The sequence below is a fragment of the Numenius arquata genome, chromosome Z (genome assembly GCF_964106895.1).
Source record: "Numenius arquata chromosome Z, bNumArq3.hap1.1, whole genome shotgun sequence".
NCBI classification, from domain to species: domain Eukaryota; kingdom Metazoa; phylum Chordata; class Aves; order Charadriiformes; family Scolopacidae; genus Numenius; species Numenius arquata.
In genome coordinates this window covers 19,280,894-19,297,122 of record NC_133616.1, presented here as the reverse complement: position 1 = coordinate 19,297,122, position 16,229 = coordinate 19,280,894, and the positions used below count along the sequence as shown (strand labels likewise).

At 40.4% G+C, this 16,229-nt stretch overlaps 1 protein-coding gene across 1 annotated transcript; it reads right to left on the bottom strand.

Annotated features, from left to right (window-relative positions):
• Window positions 1–4,532: 4,532 nt before the first annotated feature.
• HSPB3 (heat shock protein family B (small) member 3) lies at window positions 4,533–5,519 on the bottom strand. Its single transcript, XM_074166687.1, is given in 2 exon segments — window positions 4,533–5,404; window positions 5,406–5,519. Coding segments are annotated over 2 exon segments (603 nt in total). The 3' UTR covers window positions 4,533–4,915.
• Between the last annotated feature and the right edge of the window lie 10,710 nt (window positions 5,520–16,229).

Sequence of the window (16,229 nt, the reverse complement as noted above, 5' to 3'; positions counted from 1 at the left end):
AAAATCATTTCCCTTCATTGATTTTTCACTATAGCTTTGTTGTAATGCTATTCCTTTTAGTTAAGACTTGGACTTATTTAAACCCAAAATCCAAACTCAAAATCAGCTCATTCACAGACAGAAGATATGCCTGCTTCTAGTGCCTCCACTGCTGTGCTGCTGCCAACTCCAGTGTCCAGGGTAAGAGGAGAGTGGGATATCCTGGAAAATGAGGAGTGGAACTAATAATAAAGGAATTATTGCCACTGGGACGTGAAACGTCTTCTGATCCCATCGTACCTCTTGTGTGGAGTCACACACATGCAGGGAACCGCTCATGTGGTCCCATTTGGACACATCTGCATCACCTGCAGGAGCCTCCTGCTGAGCTCTGTGCTGTGTTGGTGCTGTGGGGGAAGAGAGCCAGGTGCTGGTTGGCCTTGGATGCTGCGCGGTGACACCTGAGTGAGGAAGTCTTGCTGGACCAAGACAAATCCATGCAGAGCTAATGAGGGGACGACTGCACATGTTGACTAGTTTAGAGTGAATCAGTAAGCCAGCTTGAGCTGATGGGGACTTGACTGTGGAAATTTTGGGGTGGCTAGTTTAGATAGGGCACTCACACTTTAGCCCCTGTGTCATCCAACTCTGCTAAGAGCCAGTGAAACCTTTTGGATATTCTACCATGTTATCTCTGCTTACATGGTGGGAACGTACAATTAATGGATGGGAAAATTGAAGGGATGTGCAACTGGAAAGAAACAAACCTGAAGACAGTAGGCGACTTACTCGTTCATCCTAGCACACCACGGGTTTAGCCCATGTATGGTATTCCTTTTGTATTAACAACCTAAGTGTTTTTAAGTCATTTTGAATTGTCTTTCTCAGCCCTTAAAAAGACTCATTTTTATCAAAAAGTCAAATATTTTCTGTAAGAGGTTTAAATATTATGCTTAAAATCTTTTTTTTTTTTTTTTTTCTGAACCAGTTGGAGTGGTTTTCCTACTCCCCATCCTTGCCTGAGACATCTCTGGTGGGCTTCCTTGCTGGCTATGTGCCAAGGCCCACCTGGTCCTACAGTTTTTTGTCTCCTCTCCATACGCAGGCCTGCCTGCTGCTGCTTCTGTATTAGCTGGCAGGGCTAAAACTTCTTTATTGTGAGGGTGATGCAGAAGTGGAACAGGCTGCCCAGAGAGGTTGTGGAGTCTTCTTCTCTGGAGATACTCAAAAGACCCTTCTGGATGCATTCCTGTCCCTGTCTTGCCTGCTCTAGGTGAACCTGCTATGGCAGGGGGGTTGGACTAGATGATCTCCAGAGGTCCCTTCCAACCCCTGTGATTCTGTGATGTGACTCTGTGAGGGCTCAGGAGCAGCGTGCTTCATCAGCAGAAGAGGGGTACTCGCTGGGGTGGGGGTTTACTGTGCCCAAAGCACAGTAAACACATCAAGGAGCAGGAGAGGACCTGCAAATGATTCTCTACTTGCATCAGTCATACTTGTGCAAGCAGCTACTAGACACACTTCCCCAGGGGTTTTCTTTCCTCTTTTCCAATGCCCAGGGCTGTAGCTGAGTGGTTACTGAGTGACTGATGGGTGTTGTGCAGCCTCAGTTCACTGCACTGCAAGTATCGGATTGTGTAGAGACATCTCAAATGCCCTGGATGCAGCAGAAACTATAAAAAGGCAACAAACCCAAGGCACTTGTGGGCTTTCTGCTCAGAGGGAAACGTGTGTTTGTTACCTTGCTTTTGGAGACTAATGCTGATATTGAGGCATTTTCTTCTTCTATGAAAGCATTTTTCACAGTGCTTAGATTCATACATGAAATCATCCTTATCTGTTTGTAGGAGCAGTCTGATCAATTACATAAGTAATCCTTCACTGATGGGAACTGAGAAGGCTCCATAACACTTGCTCTGTAGGGCTTACAGTAGCATTTATTGCTTATTTTGGGCCAGGATTTTGTAGACAGCCAATGTCAGCATTCTTAATTTAACCATATCGGCATGTCTTAAACCTGTCTTAAGCTGTAGCTGTTCTGAAATCCTTTGCTGTAGATAAATTTCTCATTATGCTGTCCATGAACACTATTAGCAGCTTTCTCCGTGACACTCACATTCAGTTCTAATCAGATTATAAAAGTAAAACATCACATACAATATGTGAAAACAGCTCTTTCCAGCCAATTTGGAAATGCTCTGCCAAGTACTTTGAGGCTGTTCTGGTAAACACATAAAAATCATTCATGCAAGAACTTTCAATAAACTGCCACTAAAAAAAAGGAGAGAAGCACTTTCTTCTGTGTTGTTCTTAATGCTAAAACACAGGAAGCCAGCAGCAGGTCCATGCTCCAATGTGGTCCCTGTTACACAAGCACTTGAGTGCTGGGCCAGGCCAAGTTCCCATTCACTAAGGAGCACAGACATAGGCTTTTATAAAGCTCTGGGAACAAGAGAAGGTAAAATCCACCTGTGTATGTTCCTGCCATGTTTGGGTCAATGTGTTCCAGTGGGTTCTGACTGGTGACATTGAGAGTAGGTACATACTGGGGCACAGAGTGATGTGAAGAGACCTATGATACACAAGAGCCAAATGCCAAATTCTCCATCCACTTTTGTGAGACAGGCCTGTGTACATAAGCAGGGCTGTGTGTAACCATGGTATTAACGTATATAGAACAGACATGATTTTGGCTGTCTGGTCAAATTCCTTGCCAAGTTTCCAGTGGCTTAATCATGTTCTAATTTAAAATAATTAAATCAGTTATGGTTTTTTTTAGAACCGCTTTTTCATCTCTAGGGCTATGAATACTATCACTGCAATCATGGCTAGAATGATTTTTATAATAACCTTTAATTTTAAGTGATCAAATTTACAAAATTCTCTGTAAATAAAAATCACGAAAGCAGGTAACTGACTGCTGATCCTGAACTCTGCCCAAACAGTTGTGCCATAAGGTGATGTGGAAACCATGGGTCTAAACTTGTGAGCTTTCATAAAGTTGGTGTGTAAAGTTTAAATCCAGATCTGTATCTAGAACTCATTTTTTAAAATCCATGTTACATGTTCTATCAGATCCCTGGCTGAGGAAGCTTCCTGACCTAAAATTGTTGAAAATCTAGATCTGATTTTTTTGTGGGATCATTTATTGCCTTAAACCAATACACAAATTAAACACAGGCAATATGAGGGAAAAGTGTGGCTTGAGTGGAAATGTAGGGACATATGTTTTATATTTGGTTTGGTTTGTGAGAAAACATTAGGTTCTTGACTTCTGCTCTATTGAAAAAATAAAATAATTGCACATGATGTATGTATTCCTTGTGAGTTTTAGCACAAATAATAAATGAAACGCAAGAGTTGGACTACCCACTTTTCTAAAGTCAATTGCTTCAAATATCTTCAAGTCTAAACAACCAAGACATAAATCTTTCTAATCAATGGTCATGTGCAGATGTACAAGCTTAGGGCTTTCATTTCCAGCTAAAGGAACTCTCCGGCTTCAGCTAGTGAGAGCCTGGGTTTTGCTCATCAGATTTTTCTCATATTCTTAAAATTGTATTTGTATTCAGTTTCATTTGAATTTGTTTTTGATTTGTCCAAACAGCAGATGGCTATCATAAAGAGTCTGTATTTAACTTGGCGCTTTCCATTCCACATTCCTTTACTATTCATAGCACAGCAGTCATACTCATCTCCTGTACACATAAACGGAGGCAGGTTGACTTGCAGCTGCAGATCTCCACAAATGTTTGAGTATTTTCAAACTAACTTACAGCATTTTTTTTTTTTTTTTAATGTTGAGAAGACCAGATACTAGATACAGTGGGTGGATTTTTTTTTTCATCTCTACTGCTCTCATAAAATGAGAGATACTGGGATAGAAATTAAATCTGTGTCTGTAATAAGAAACCTCTGCACTTAAAATTAAATTAATGTAGAGCCCAAATTCATACGACGAGAGTGGGACAAAGGCAGAAAAAATTGCTCTTGAAGACACAGTTGTGGCATCTCAGCCTAAACTGTCAAGAAACATGAAGAAAAAAAATTCATCTGATTGAACAATAAGAATACCTAAAATGCATAAGAATAAAAGCATCTGCGCTAGAGTAATGCCTTTTTATTTCCAGGGTTTCACAAGGAAGAATTTGATCCTTTTGAGTACTTGTAAGCAATATATTTATTCTTCAGTTGCTAATCGATAGCAAAATATGTTTAACAAAAACAATTTTCTAAATGTCTTTGAATGTTTTCTTTCAACTTAATTTGTCTTTGACAGAAAGTATCATTTCTAGTTACTGTGTTTTCAAGCAAATATAGTCAGTGATTATACTTTTTTTCTCATAGTTTCAAACATGCAACACACCTCTAAAAAGTAATATCTCAAGGGGTTTTTTGTATACAAGCTTGAACTGCGGAAACAGGGTTTTTTTCTTGATAGTATCCTCCTGTTTGTGTGCTCTTCCAGACCCTAAGGAAAAAGAATTTAACCTCAAAAATTAGAAAACAGATGTTTTAGTACATAAATCAAATTTCCAAAAGACTTACCACCTGTCTGTTGCTTCTTTAATGATTATAAGTATGTCTGACAAATATGTACTCCTTAGAAATACAACTCCTCCTAATGAACTCATAAATGTGCTTTATTTTCAATATGTTATCAAATAGATTTTTTTTTTTCTCTTGCTGTGACTCGTCTAAATTTTCTGCTGTTCAAAAAGCCTGGCTTCCCAACAGATATGTAGCTGGAGGCAAGCAGTTTAACATTTCACATCAAACATTGAACTCAGCATCCTGAAAAATATTTACAAAGATTTTCCTTTACTGTAATGTAAATACAGCCACATGCTTATTACACGCTACAGCGTCGCTTGAATGATAGTATGCTGTTGTATTAAGAATGATTTTATCTCACCAATAAACTATGGACAAGGCTCTAATTCTTTCCCACCGGGTTCTTCATTTCAACAACCAAAATACCATCATGGCAAAAAAGTGCAGACAAGTCTTTGTTCTCCACCCCGTTAGGTAATTTGTATTGTCTGGTAAAGCTTCTGGATACGAAACCGTGTTCGTCCATCCTGGGTCCGTGCTGAGCTTTGATCAGGAGCCAGCCTTCAAAAGTCTGAATGATGATATCTTCGGGGCGGAACTGCACAACATCCAGCAAGACCTGAAAGTGCGTGTTCTCCTCCTCCCGGCCGCTCTGCCCATCCCCAGCTGTATTTTCTGCCATGCACCTTCTGCTGCTCAGTGCAGCTGTAGAAGGGCCCGGCAAAGCGTATAAAAAGTGGTCCAGCTTGTGCGTTTCCAGCTCTGGGATGGCAAACTGCTCTTGATAGCGTACAGGAGTTTCCACCCAGTGTCTTATAACAGCTTCTGCCATTGCTGAGGCAGACAGATAAGCTGCTGCTCCTGCGTGGCAAACTTTCGGGAAGCTGCAGAGTCAGAGCAAACTCTTCCCAGCCGTACGCCTTGCCCGCAGACTGGTTTATCCCTGGATGTCGCCTTTCACTTTTAGCACAGGCAGAGCTTAACATTTAATAGGACGTGCTGTGCTCCAATGCCCGGAGACTTGTTTTGTCTTTTATCCAACTAACAATAGAGCACTATTTATAGTGCTGTGGCCTTGAGTGGCTTCAACACATGCACAGCTTTCATGCATAAGAAGTAAAAGCAAAATCCTAATGCACCTCCAATGATTGCAGTATTGTGCTGTTTGTCATTATGAATAATGAGGAGGCAACTCATGCGAAAGATTCTTTGATTTAAATGGAAGTTTAATGATTCTGTTTTTCCAAGGGATACGTGGCAATAGATAAAAACTCTGTATTTCTTCTGATTGAAATACCAAGTTACTGAGGGAAGGGATTTCATCGGCTTGACAGTAGGAATGGAGCAGGTTTCAGCTTAGGTAAACTATGAAACTATCGAGTGTATTGGACGTCATCACAGAAATTGTGCATAGGCGAAACACCAGCATGGTAACCACGTTGTTGGCAGGAGGAGGGAATTGAAACCATCCCTGCCCAAAGAGGGGGTGCCTGAAGGGCTGAGTCTGCGATCTTAGTGACCTACAAACATGGCAGAGCCTTCTTCAGTGAGTCAGGGAATCAGACTCAAGAGTGCAGGGAAAATTACAGTGAAAGATCATCTTTCACAGCTTCCAGGAGAGTGCAGAGTTATTTTTCCCCAGCAGAATAGTAAAGACAACTCCAAATCCTTAAGGCTATCACATTGTCTCAGTAACCTTCATCTTCTGGGGCTTAACAGCTTGAATCTATGATCCCATCTACCACATGTGTCTGGGAAGCAGGACTGGTGACCTCGAAGTCTCTCTGTGGCGTAATCATCTTGCTGCTCTATAGCAAGAATGTAGCAAATAATGCCTACAAGTGTTAATAGCTTGGTTAACAAGACCTAAGAGGAAAGTGCAGTGAAAAGGGAAAGCATTTCCAAATTTTAATACAGTTGCTAGAAAATCCCTCTAGCTGGGCTTGGTAATGTAAAGCACAAAGCAACTGATGGTGAAAATTCTTCATTTCCCTCAGTTGCACAAATGCTAAAAATGATCAAACGTGAGACTTATATTCCTTCTTGTTTGGCTATTGCTTTTCAGAGCTCTGTCTCCCTCTTGTCCTTACATCTTCCATTACCGTGAAAATGGCAAGTCAGTTTATACGGGATCTTTGGTTGCTAATGACTCACAAAGCAAGAGGCAGTTGAATTTCGATAGTTACCAGAAACGAACTTCTTTATTGAGTTGATAACAGAACAGGATTACCAGACATATCCATAATTAAGGTTCTAAGGTTGCTATTTTATTTTAGACTTGTGAAGGCTGCATCGCGAGGTAAGGAAATTTTCAAAGGTAGATCAAAGGTTCAAGGTAACTTAAATTAATGGCCAACTATTTGATTGAGTATTGTGGGAAAGGAGAGTTACTCTATTTTACTTTTGGCTGTTCTCCTGTCAAACTTATCCAGAAATCATTTAAAAGTGCAATTCCAAATGTATGGCTTGCTAAATAGTGATAAAAATAACATGGAGATTTGCCCATTATCTGTTCAGCAGCTGTTTTCTGTTTCACTAGCCAATGATTCACTTGTTTAGGAAACTTTAACCCTGAAGTGAAGCAGTGTGCCTGGTTGGTTGTGATATTATGCTTTTAGAGATTGCTGAAAGTTATTGCTGTCCCTACTGAATTCTGTGATGATTTTTTATTTTATTTTAATTATTCCCATCTTCTCTGGAAAAAGGTAAACTTGCCTATAGTTACACTTTAAATGAAAACAGAAACTACCACCTCAGGGCAGCTCACTATGAGACAGCTGTATCTGTTCCCATAAACAGTTGTGTTAGTCTTTCAAATGTCTATATTAAGCGTATTTGGAACTGTCCATCTGGTGTAGTTAGCACGAAAGATGCTTTGAATACCCTTTAAATTCATGTCATACGCAAAGCTCTACAGAAGTTCACAGGATCTCTTTCTACTCTGTAGGACAAGGAATCTGAAACATTTTGGTAATGAAGTCATGTAACCTCTTTCTGCTCTCCCGTCTTGCTCTCTCGTCTTGCTCTCTCCTCAGTCCCAGTCCCCTTTTCTCTCTGTTTGCTGTCTATGGGCTCAGGAATTATCACAGTCTTTCTTATCTCTTTGTTGCTAACATGGAGCATGTGTCAACTGGAAAAAGAAAACACCCTTGAAATGCAAATATATAAGCAACTTGGAATACATTTCTGGGCTTTCAAATGTAAATATGGAGGTGGTGCTGCAATACTGAGGAACTTTTGATGCTTATGCTGCTGTACTTTGCAAATATCTATAGTATACTTCAATCAAGCAATGCATTTTAAAAGCAGTTGATTACTGAGGTAATTTTAAATCTTTGGAGCAGATCTGGCAGGAGCAGAATCAATGTCCTTCATTGCCAGCTCAGTACCTTGGGTTCTCTTCCCTTGGTTTTCTGTGCATGTGAAGGCTTCACCCCATGCCACGCAGAAGGTGGGAACACACTGACTGGCGTGGGAAGCATTGCAAAGCTGTTCCTCACAAAACTGCAGAGATGCAATTAGTTATCGTGGCCTTGCAGTTGTCAGTCCATGTTCTTTTCCGCTGGTTGCACATACCTGTGGTCTCAATATCTTTTGCGGATTTTTAAAGGGAAGGAGTGGGATCCATCGACAGCTTGCAACAGTTGGCCGGGAGAAACACAGTGCCAGAATGAATGTGTCACACCGACATCTTGTGGTGAGACGAGAAAATAGCTGCGGAAAGAAACTCAGAAGCTGCCTGCTGTATGCGAACACCAGATAACATTACCAGTCTATGAAGTACTTGAACGGAAAGAAAATCAAAGGAAGAGAACTGCAAGAATTTAACTTAAAACAGGATATTTTCAAACGAATATAAGTTTCCTTCTCAGTATTTTGGAGGGGGGGGGAAATAAATATTTGATTCATAGAATCATAGAATGGTTAGAGTTGAAAGGAAACTTAATGATCACCTATTTCCAACCCCCCTGCCATGGGCAGGGACACCTCCCACCAGGCCAGGTTGCTCAAAGCCCCATCCAGCCTGGCCTTGAACACCTCCAGGGATGGGGCATCCACAACTTCTCTGGGCAACCTGTTCCAGTGTCTCACCACCCTCATCACTGAAAATTTTCTTTCTGGTATCTAATCTAAATCTACCCCCTTTCAGTTTAAACCATTGCCCTTGGTCTACCCCTCACTAGATTCCCTGATAAAGAGTCCCTCCCCATCTCTCCTGCAGGCCCCCTTTGGTACTGGAAGGCTGCCACAGGGTCTCCCTGGAACCTTCTCTTCTCCAGGCTCAAAGACGGCATCTCTCTCAGCCTGTCCTCCATAAGAGAAGTGCTCCAGCCCTTAGATCAGCTTCATGGGCCTCCTCTGCATTCACTCCAACAGATCCATGTCCTTCTTATGTTGAGGGCTCCAGAGCTGGACACAGTACTCCAGGTGGGGTCTCAGGAGAGTTGAGTAGAAGGGCAGAATCACCTCCCTTGACCTACTGGCTACACTTCTTTTGATGCAACCCAGGATGCAGTTGGGTTGCGAGCACACATTGCCAGCTCATGTTGAGCTTCTCATCAACCAACACCCCCAACTCCTTCTCCTCAGGGCTGCTTTCAAGCTATTCTCTGCCCAGCCTGTATTTGTGCTTGGGATTGCCTTGACCCACGTGCAGAACCTTTCACTTGGCCTTGTAGAATTTCATGAGGTTCACACAGGCCCACCTATCAAGCCTGTCCTGGATGGCATCCCTCCCCTCCAGCATGTCAACCGCACCACACAACTTGCTGTTGTTGGCAAACCTGCTGAGGGTACACTCAAACCCACTGTCCATGTTGCCAACAAATATGTTAAACAGCACCGGTCCGAGTACTGATCCCTGAGGAATGCCACTTGGACATCAAGCCATTGACCACAACTCTTCAGGTGTGACTATCCAGCCAATTCCTTATCCACCAAGTGGTCTACCCATCAAATCCATGCCACTCCAATTTAGAGACAAGGATGTCATGCGGGACAGTGTCAAACACTTTGCACAAGTCCAGGTAAATGACATCAGTTGCTCTTCCCATATCCACCAAGACTGTAACGCCATCATAGAAGGCCATCAAATTTGTCAGGCATGATTTGCCCATGGTGAAGCCATGTTGGCTGTCACCATGGAAAGCCCAACTTTCCATGTCACCAAAAGAAGCTATTCATGTTGAACTCGTGGAAAACATAGAAAGCAGGCATCCTGTTAAAGCTGTATTGTAATAGCAAAAACGTAAGGTGCACAAACTCATGAGAATAAAATATTTTTGATGCATAACTTAAGGAAATACAGGTGCATCCTGCTTGGCACAACTTTAAAACAATAGATTGCCTTGTTACAACTCTCCACGTGCTTGAGTCCCCCAAAAGAAGCATGTATTTCAACTACCATTGAAATTCAGTAACGGCTGAAAGGGGAAAAAAGCTAAAAAGATGAAGTGAACAAGACTTCTAGCAAAATCAAACAGGCTAAATTCAAATGACAGCTGTGTAACTATGCAGATGAATTTAGGCAGAGCACTGCAATTACTTTTACCAAAGCATCCAAGGATGTCACTCATAATCTACTTCATATGTTGGTCAAAAAAGGTGCTGTCATGTCAGACTTGGCAATACATAAGAAACGTAAGGACGAGTAGGACTCTGGGTTTTACTGGTGCTGGATCTGTTATAGCCAATATGGGAGTTTAAGCTTTGTGGTGATACTAAAGAGCTAGATAGTAAAATAAAATGTATGTGAGAATGGAATGTGGCATGGCACTTATGGAAACTGCATGGTAAAGAGCTGTTTTCCACATGGTATTTAATATATTTTTGTAGCGTAAGAAAATTACTGTCTCCTACTTGTGTCACTTTGAATTCATTACTTAGAGCTATGAGTTGTTCTTTTAGATGGACTGTTAAACCTGGATTATATATAAAAGCTCTGAAGGAATCAAAAATGTAATCACAACTACTGCGAGTGTCTAATCAGCAGATATCAGGTGTTCTGTTTTCAATAAATATTGAGGTATTCTTCTTTATTAATGTCTCATTCCAATCACAAGGTATATTTATTGGTTAGTGAATCACAACATAGCTCTCTCTGCAAGCTCTTTCATGCTATGTTCCAAAACTTCTTGCAAGTTGTAAAGGCTGTGTTGTTACACAGCCAACTTCACTGAAGGAAGGCTTCAGTCTGTGGGTCATGTCCTTCAAAACCTGGAAAAAGCTGGATCTGCCCAGTCTCTTGGAAAATCTCTCCAGGGCACTGATGCTCACTTGCAACTGTAAACTCAATCTCCTAATTTTAGCAGCCTCTTAAGAAGTGGAAAACTAATCTCAGCTTTTGCACTAGGAATCAAGTGTTTGCTCATTTGTTAGGAAACTATTTAAGAAATATAAGGAAGCATGGAAAGGAATATCATTTCGATATGCTACATCCACTATTACAAGACTGTTTTTTGACACGTTGAGATGATAGAGGGACAGATGAAGGATGAGGATGGGGGATGACAGGACCACAGCAGCTGCTGTTGGAGCAGCATCTTTACAGAACAGTGAAGGAATGAAAACGCAACTTGTATAATAATGATTTTAAAATTTCCTGTTGCTATAAAAGTTACTTTAAAGTGATGTCATGGAACTCTTTAAAAGTATTTGCTTTGTTATTCAGATGGCTTGTTTCTTAAGCACTTTTATGTCTGTTACAGGCAAATGCATCTGTACCTCACAAATTCTTGAGGAAATCTACAGAAAGCAAATTGTAGTATTTTATTTAGAGTGATAATGATCTGTTTACTTCTTGCACACAGAACAGTAGAGAGGAAATGAACAATTAAAAGAGAATGATGTGCCCAGGGGCTTGGAAGCTCTGTTTTGCCACTGGAAGGCAGGATCTAATGCACTCTTGCTGTAGAAACAATCTTATTTTTCACCAGTTAAAAATTAACTGGTGTTCCAAGAAGAATGCCAGTTTTTAGGTTTCCTCCTCCTCAGCCTCACTGAATTCTTGACTTGAGACCCGATATGAATAACTCAAGGCAGTTGAATACAGTAAGACTGGTGTATTTATTTTGGATTTGTTTAAATTTCATAGCAACTGCTCACTTGCTTATTTAGCATGTGAAACATCTATTCCATGGATCAGATAGTCAGATTTGCATGCTTTGAGGTCAACCACTTTAGTAAAAATAAAAGTACTGAAAATCTCACCTATGTAGTTCTGGGAGTAGGAGCATTTCTGCTGTTTAAAATCAGGTACTCCCTAAGTCTTCCAATCTAGGACCTAAATTACACATAAAACATGCTAACCTGTAATTAGCACAAAACTCCCATGATCTCATTTTGTTTAGTTTTTTTTTAAGAAGAAAGACTGAAGTTAAATAGATAGAATGAATCGTGTACGATGGTGTACGGATGCTCTGGATAAGCTGGTCAAAATAATTACTTGCCAGAAAATAATAAAATTTACTAAATGAATTGTGAGATTTAAATTTTTCACTATGTTGAAGAGTTGGAAGGGACTAAAGGTAAAACTGAATACGCTTTGCTGCTCAGCTACCATGAAAATATTGTATTATGACACGAGTGCTAGATTCAAAACATATTTCAGTGTACTTACGAACTTTTAGAGCTGTGGTCAATGCTTTCTGAGTATTTGCTAGCAATGAGATATCAGCTGAAGGTGGCCTATGGCTATAGCTAACGTCTGTGACCAGCACTGGATGATAAATGAAGCTACTGATTTAAGGCATCTTTTGTGACTGTGTCTTGTAGGTAGAACTGGAATCAGTGTAGCATCAAGAATTCATTAAAAATTCTTCCACTAACATACAAGTCACCCACCACCACGTATCACCATGACGGCTTAGTTCTCTAAGGCCAAGCAAAGAATCCCTGATCACTCAGCCTAAAACTTATTGAGGCTGAGAGTCAACATGTTGGTCTGAAAGGTGGCCAGTTACTGATTTCAGGGTAGAAGCACCTCATCAAGAAAGTACTTAAAGAGCAACTGCTTTAATATGTGAAGGATTTACAGGAAGAGTTTGCTATGGTTAGTGAACAATTCCTTTCTGCAGTGACATAAATGTGCTGTTTGATGTCGACGGGTCTCATGAATTAATTTCTGTGATGAGCATCTTTAACTGACAAGGAGCAGCTGAAGACTGGGTGGGTCAGTAATGAGAGTGGAAGGCTTGCCCCAAAATCTCATGTTTAGAGTGACTAATAGGGGATTGATACTGTCTTCATAAGCTGACTCAGTGGATAATGTGAAAGTTGTTGGTAGCCATGTCTCCATTCTATTGGCCACTTGTTTGTATCACAAAGCCAGCCTTTCCCCCACAGTCTTAGAAGTGAAGCCAATAATTCATTGGCAAAAATACTGCCTCCCTTTGCCCGCCCATATGAAGAAAGCCAGCCAAAATCTGGCTCCTATGTCAGAACTGTTACTTCCTTCAGTGTTGAAGTTATAACAATATTTTCATATTGTCTTAATTTCCTGACTTTGGTGATGCCAGTAAGGCTGCAGATGTTGTAAAATGTGATGTTAGACATCCTTTTCGTAGATAGAGTTTTCAGTTAACTCCAAGGACCAAATTCTAATATATAAACCACTTTTATCTTCACTGGAGTGGCACACAGTGTTTATCAGTGCAGAATTTACGCCCTTAATTTTAACATTATCATCCATACTAGTTCTGAAATTATGCGTTCTTTCATAGTACAGGTTCAGGTCAGAAGACAGCACTTGGCCAGACTTTTCTTTAAGGTCACAGATTAAGGTTACTGTGAATCTTAATTTAGAAGACCTGGACAGTTATGATATTCCACAGACATGAGAAGTGAATGCTTTAATGAGGTGTTATGCCTGAAATTTAAAACTTATTTCTCCTCTCTCTTATTTGATCTTCTGTTCATACATGTTAGTATTTGAAAAATCTGAGAACATGCTTTCTGGCCTGCTTTGTACACTTGCCTATACGCAAAGACTCCACGCCAAATAGGTTGGGAAAAAAATAATGGGAGACTTATTTTTCTTCTTAAAAACCTCATTGTATCATATAACCTAGTAGCAGCATCTCCCTCAGTCTTTACCATACTCTCTAAGCAATGATCTCTGCACACATAAACATTTATAACGTATGACCAGATACCTGGTTAGTAGGTAAGGTAGCACTTTCTTTCCATTACTACAATACTTCCAACAAATATTTCTCAATACAGCTATTTTTATAGTAATATAGAGCAGAGTTGCTGTGCAAAATCTATTGCTTATATGTTTCTACCAAAGGTCAGAAGATCCTTAATTAAACTTTATTGTCCTAAGGTTTATGTTTAGATAGCATGTTGTGCAAGAAATGAAATATTTGTAGTGAGATCATGAGAGAGCAATACTGTTTATAAAGGCAGATTTAACTCCCATGTTATACAGACTGTTTTAGTTTCACACTAGAAGCTCTTTTTCCATAGTAATCTTTGCTATACCGAGTAGGTAAATTAGGTCTGTGCAGGCTAATAGGATAGTTCTGTAGTCATATTTGTAATACTTGACTTTAAAGTGATTACCTTTTCTTGGAGAGAAGTTTTAAAAAGTAATACAGATCTTTACCGGGCATTTTTAAGTGTGTTAGCTATTCCATATAGATCACAGTGTTCGTAGGGGCTGCTCTAAGCTACTTAAAAATGACCAAAGAGTATGAACTCTGTTACTTATAAAGTGAGGTGAGGCGTCTTTGTGCTAGGGATGAACAAAGCCACAGGAAGATCATTCAGAAGAGTTAACCATGAGCAGAACCACAAACCACAGCGGGGATTTGACATACAGTCAAAAGAGTCAGTGTTGTTGGCATTTTGTGTCCATTCTAAATATACTGTTATACAGAGCATGACTGATGGATAGATAAAGAAGTAAGAAGAAGAGAATGAAAGACAAAATGGATAGAGAAATGTTATAGAACAGAGGAAATTTGATTGCTAGTGTACAAGCAAGCTCCCACTCAGCAACATATACTGAGTGATAGTAGCCAAAGGCAGCTGGATGTTGGATACTGAGTGATTGTGTCCAGTTTGCCAGCTCCCTAGTCACAATGCTATGCCCAGAGCATTCAGTGGGGATACGGGAGAAGTAAAGATTGCAGGATTAAACCTTATTCTAGCAACAATTTAGGAGAGAAAGAACCACCAGACAGTTTCAGATGGACTCCACAGTGTCTCACTGCTATTCATTTTCTATCACTGCTGGAATTTTGCTGTGGAAACAAATAGCAAAGAAAACAATAACAGGATTAAGAACAATGACAGACTATTAAGTCACATACTGGTGGTTTACAGCCTATGGCATTTTTTTTTTTTCGCTGCTGCAATGTTAGATTTCTTTTTGGCAATGGTTTTGCCTTTTTATGTACAACATTTTAGGGTTAAGCACATGACCTAACTGAGGAGGGGGTGCTTTCTAGTTTCTCCCTAGGACGTAACAGTCCACTTTGATATACCTTGTATGTTTTTGATTTAGTTCTCCCACCTGAATCTGTGTAATTTGCAGAGAGGCCCCTTTTCTGCTCAGGAACAAGAATTAGGGTCTCAGTTGCGAAGCCATGCTTCATTCTTCCTGGGTATAGGAAGCCACAGAGAGCGGTTAGCAATCAGTGAGAAAACAATACTAATGAACTCTTCTATGAACCATAAATCTGGGAGGGCTGATGTGCACAGGCTGCATAGCAGTAGAGGTTGGGAACTAACATACAAACAACTGGTAACTCTGTAATCCTGGGACTAGTGTAGTGCTGCAGAAAAGCAGCATCCTCTAAGGTTAGGTACTTAAATAGTGCAAGAGGACTCTGCTATTTTGAGAGGTCCAGTTCAGTTTCCTGTTCTTATTGTACTTGTTCCCAGAATTAACAATGTATCCTGACTCTACCACAAAAAGACACCAGACTATTCTGCAAGCTGGAAAGGTGTCTTTTAGTTATTCTACTGCTGCAGCTCTACATTCTGATTATGTAAAAACTCGACGTTAATATTTCTTCTCAGTAGATGTTCAGTTTCTTTAGTCTTTGAAGTCACTTTGCATTCTCTGATAATAATTTTAATTTCCTGATCTAAAATCCCCAGCATTATTTTCACATATTTTGGGCTTATTTTTATCCATATCCATGTGTCAAGTAAGCATTTAGATAGCTAGGTGATGTTGTTACAAAAGATGCTTGTTACATACTACATATTAAGTGTATGACCACTTGCAAAATTCAGCCCATTTGAACATGCAAAAGGCATTGGGGGTTTCCAAAATGCAGCTGCTGCAGTTGCTTGTCTTCACGAGCTTGTTACCCTTACAGTCTACATCTCATAGGTTTGGGTGAGTTCATTAAGGGATATCTTTCTGCCTCTAAATTGGCTGCCATAGGAGACTGCTACGTGTCAGCTCTGCCTTTTGTACATACTAACATGGAGTTAATTGTCTGCATTTACAGAATGACTGGACTGATCCCTTGTGCTACCAGACACAACCCTCTGCAGTTATTACCTCCAGATGTGGGGAGAAAGGCTACCAAAAATACCTGGCTCCATTAGCCCACACTTTGTTTGACCGCACCAGGTCTGAGCTGGAACGTCAAGACCTGGTCTGCAGCAGTGTTAGGCACCCAGAACTGTACTTCCAGATAATATTAAAAGCAGTCTGTCTGGGATGCTACTTCATG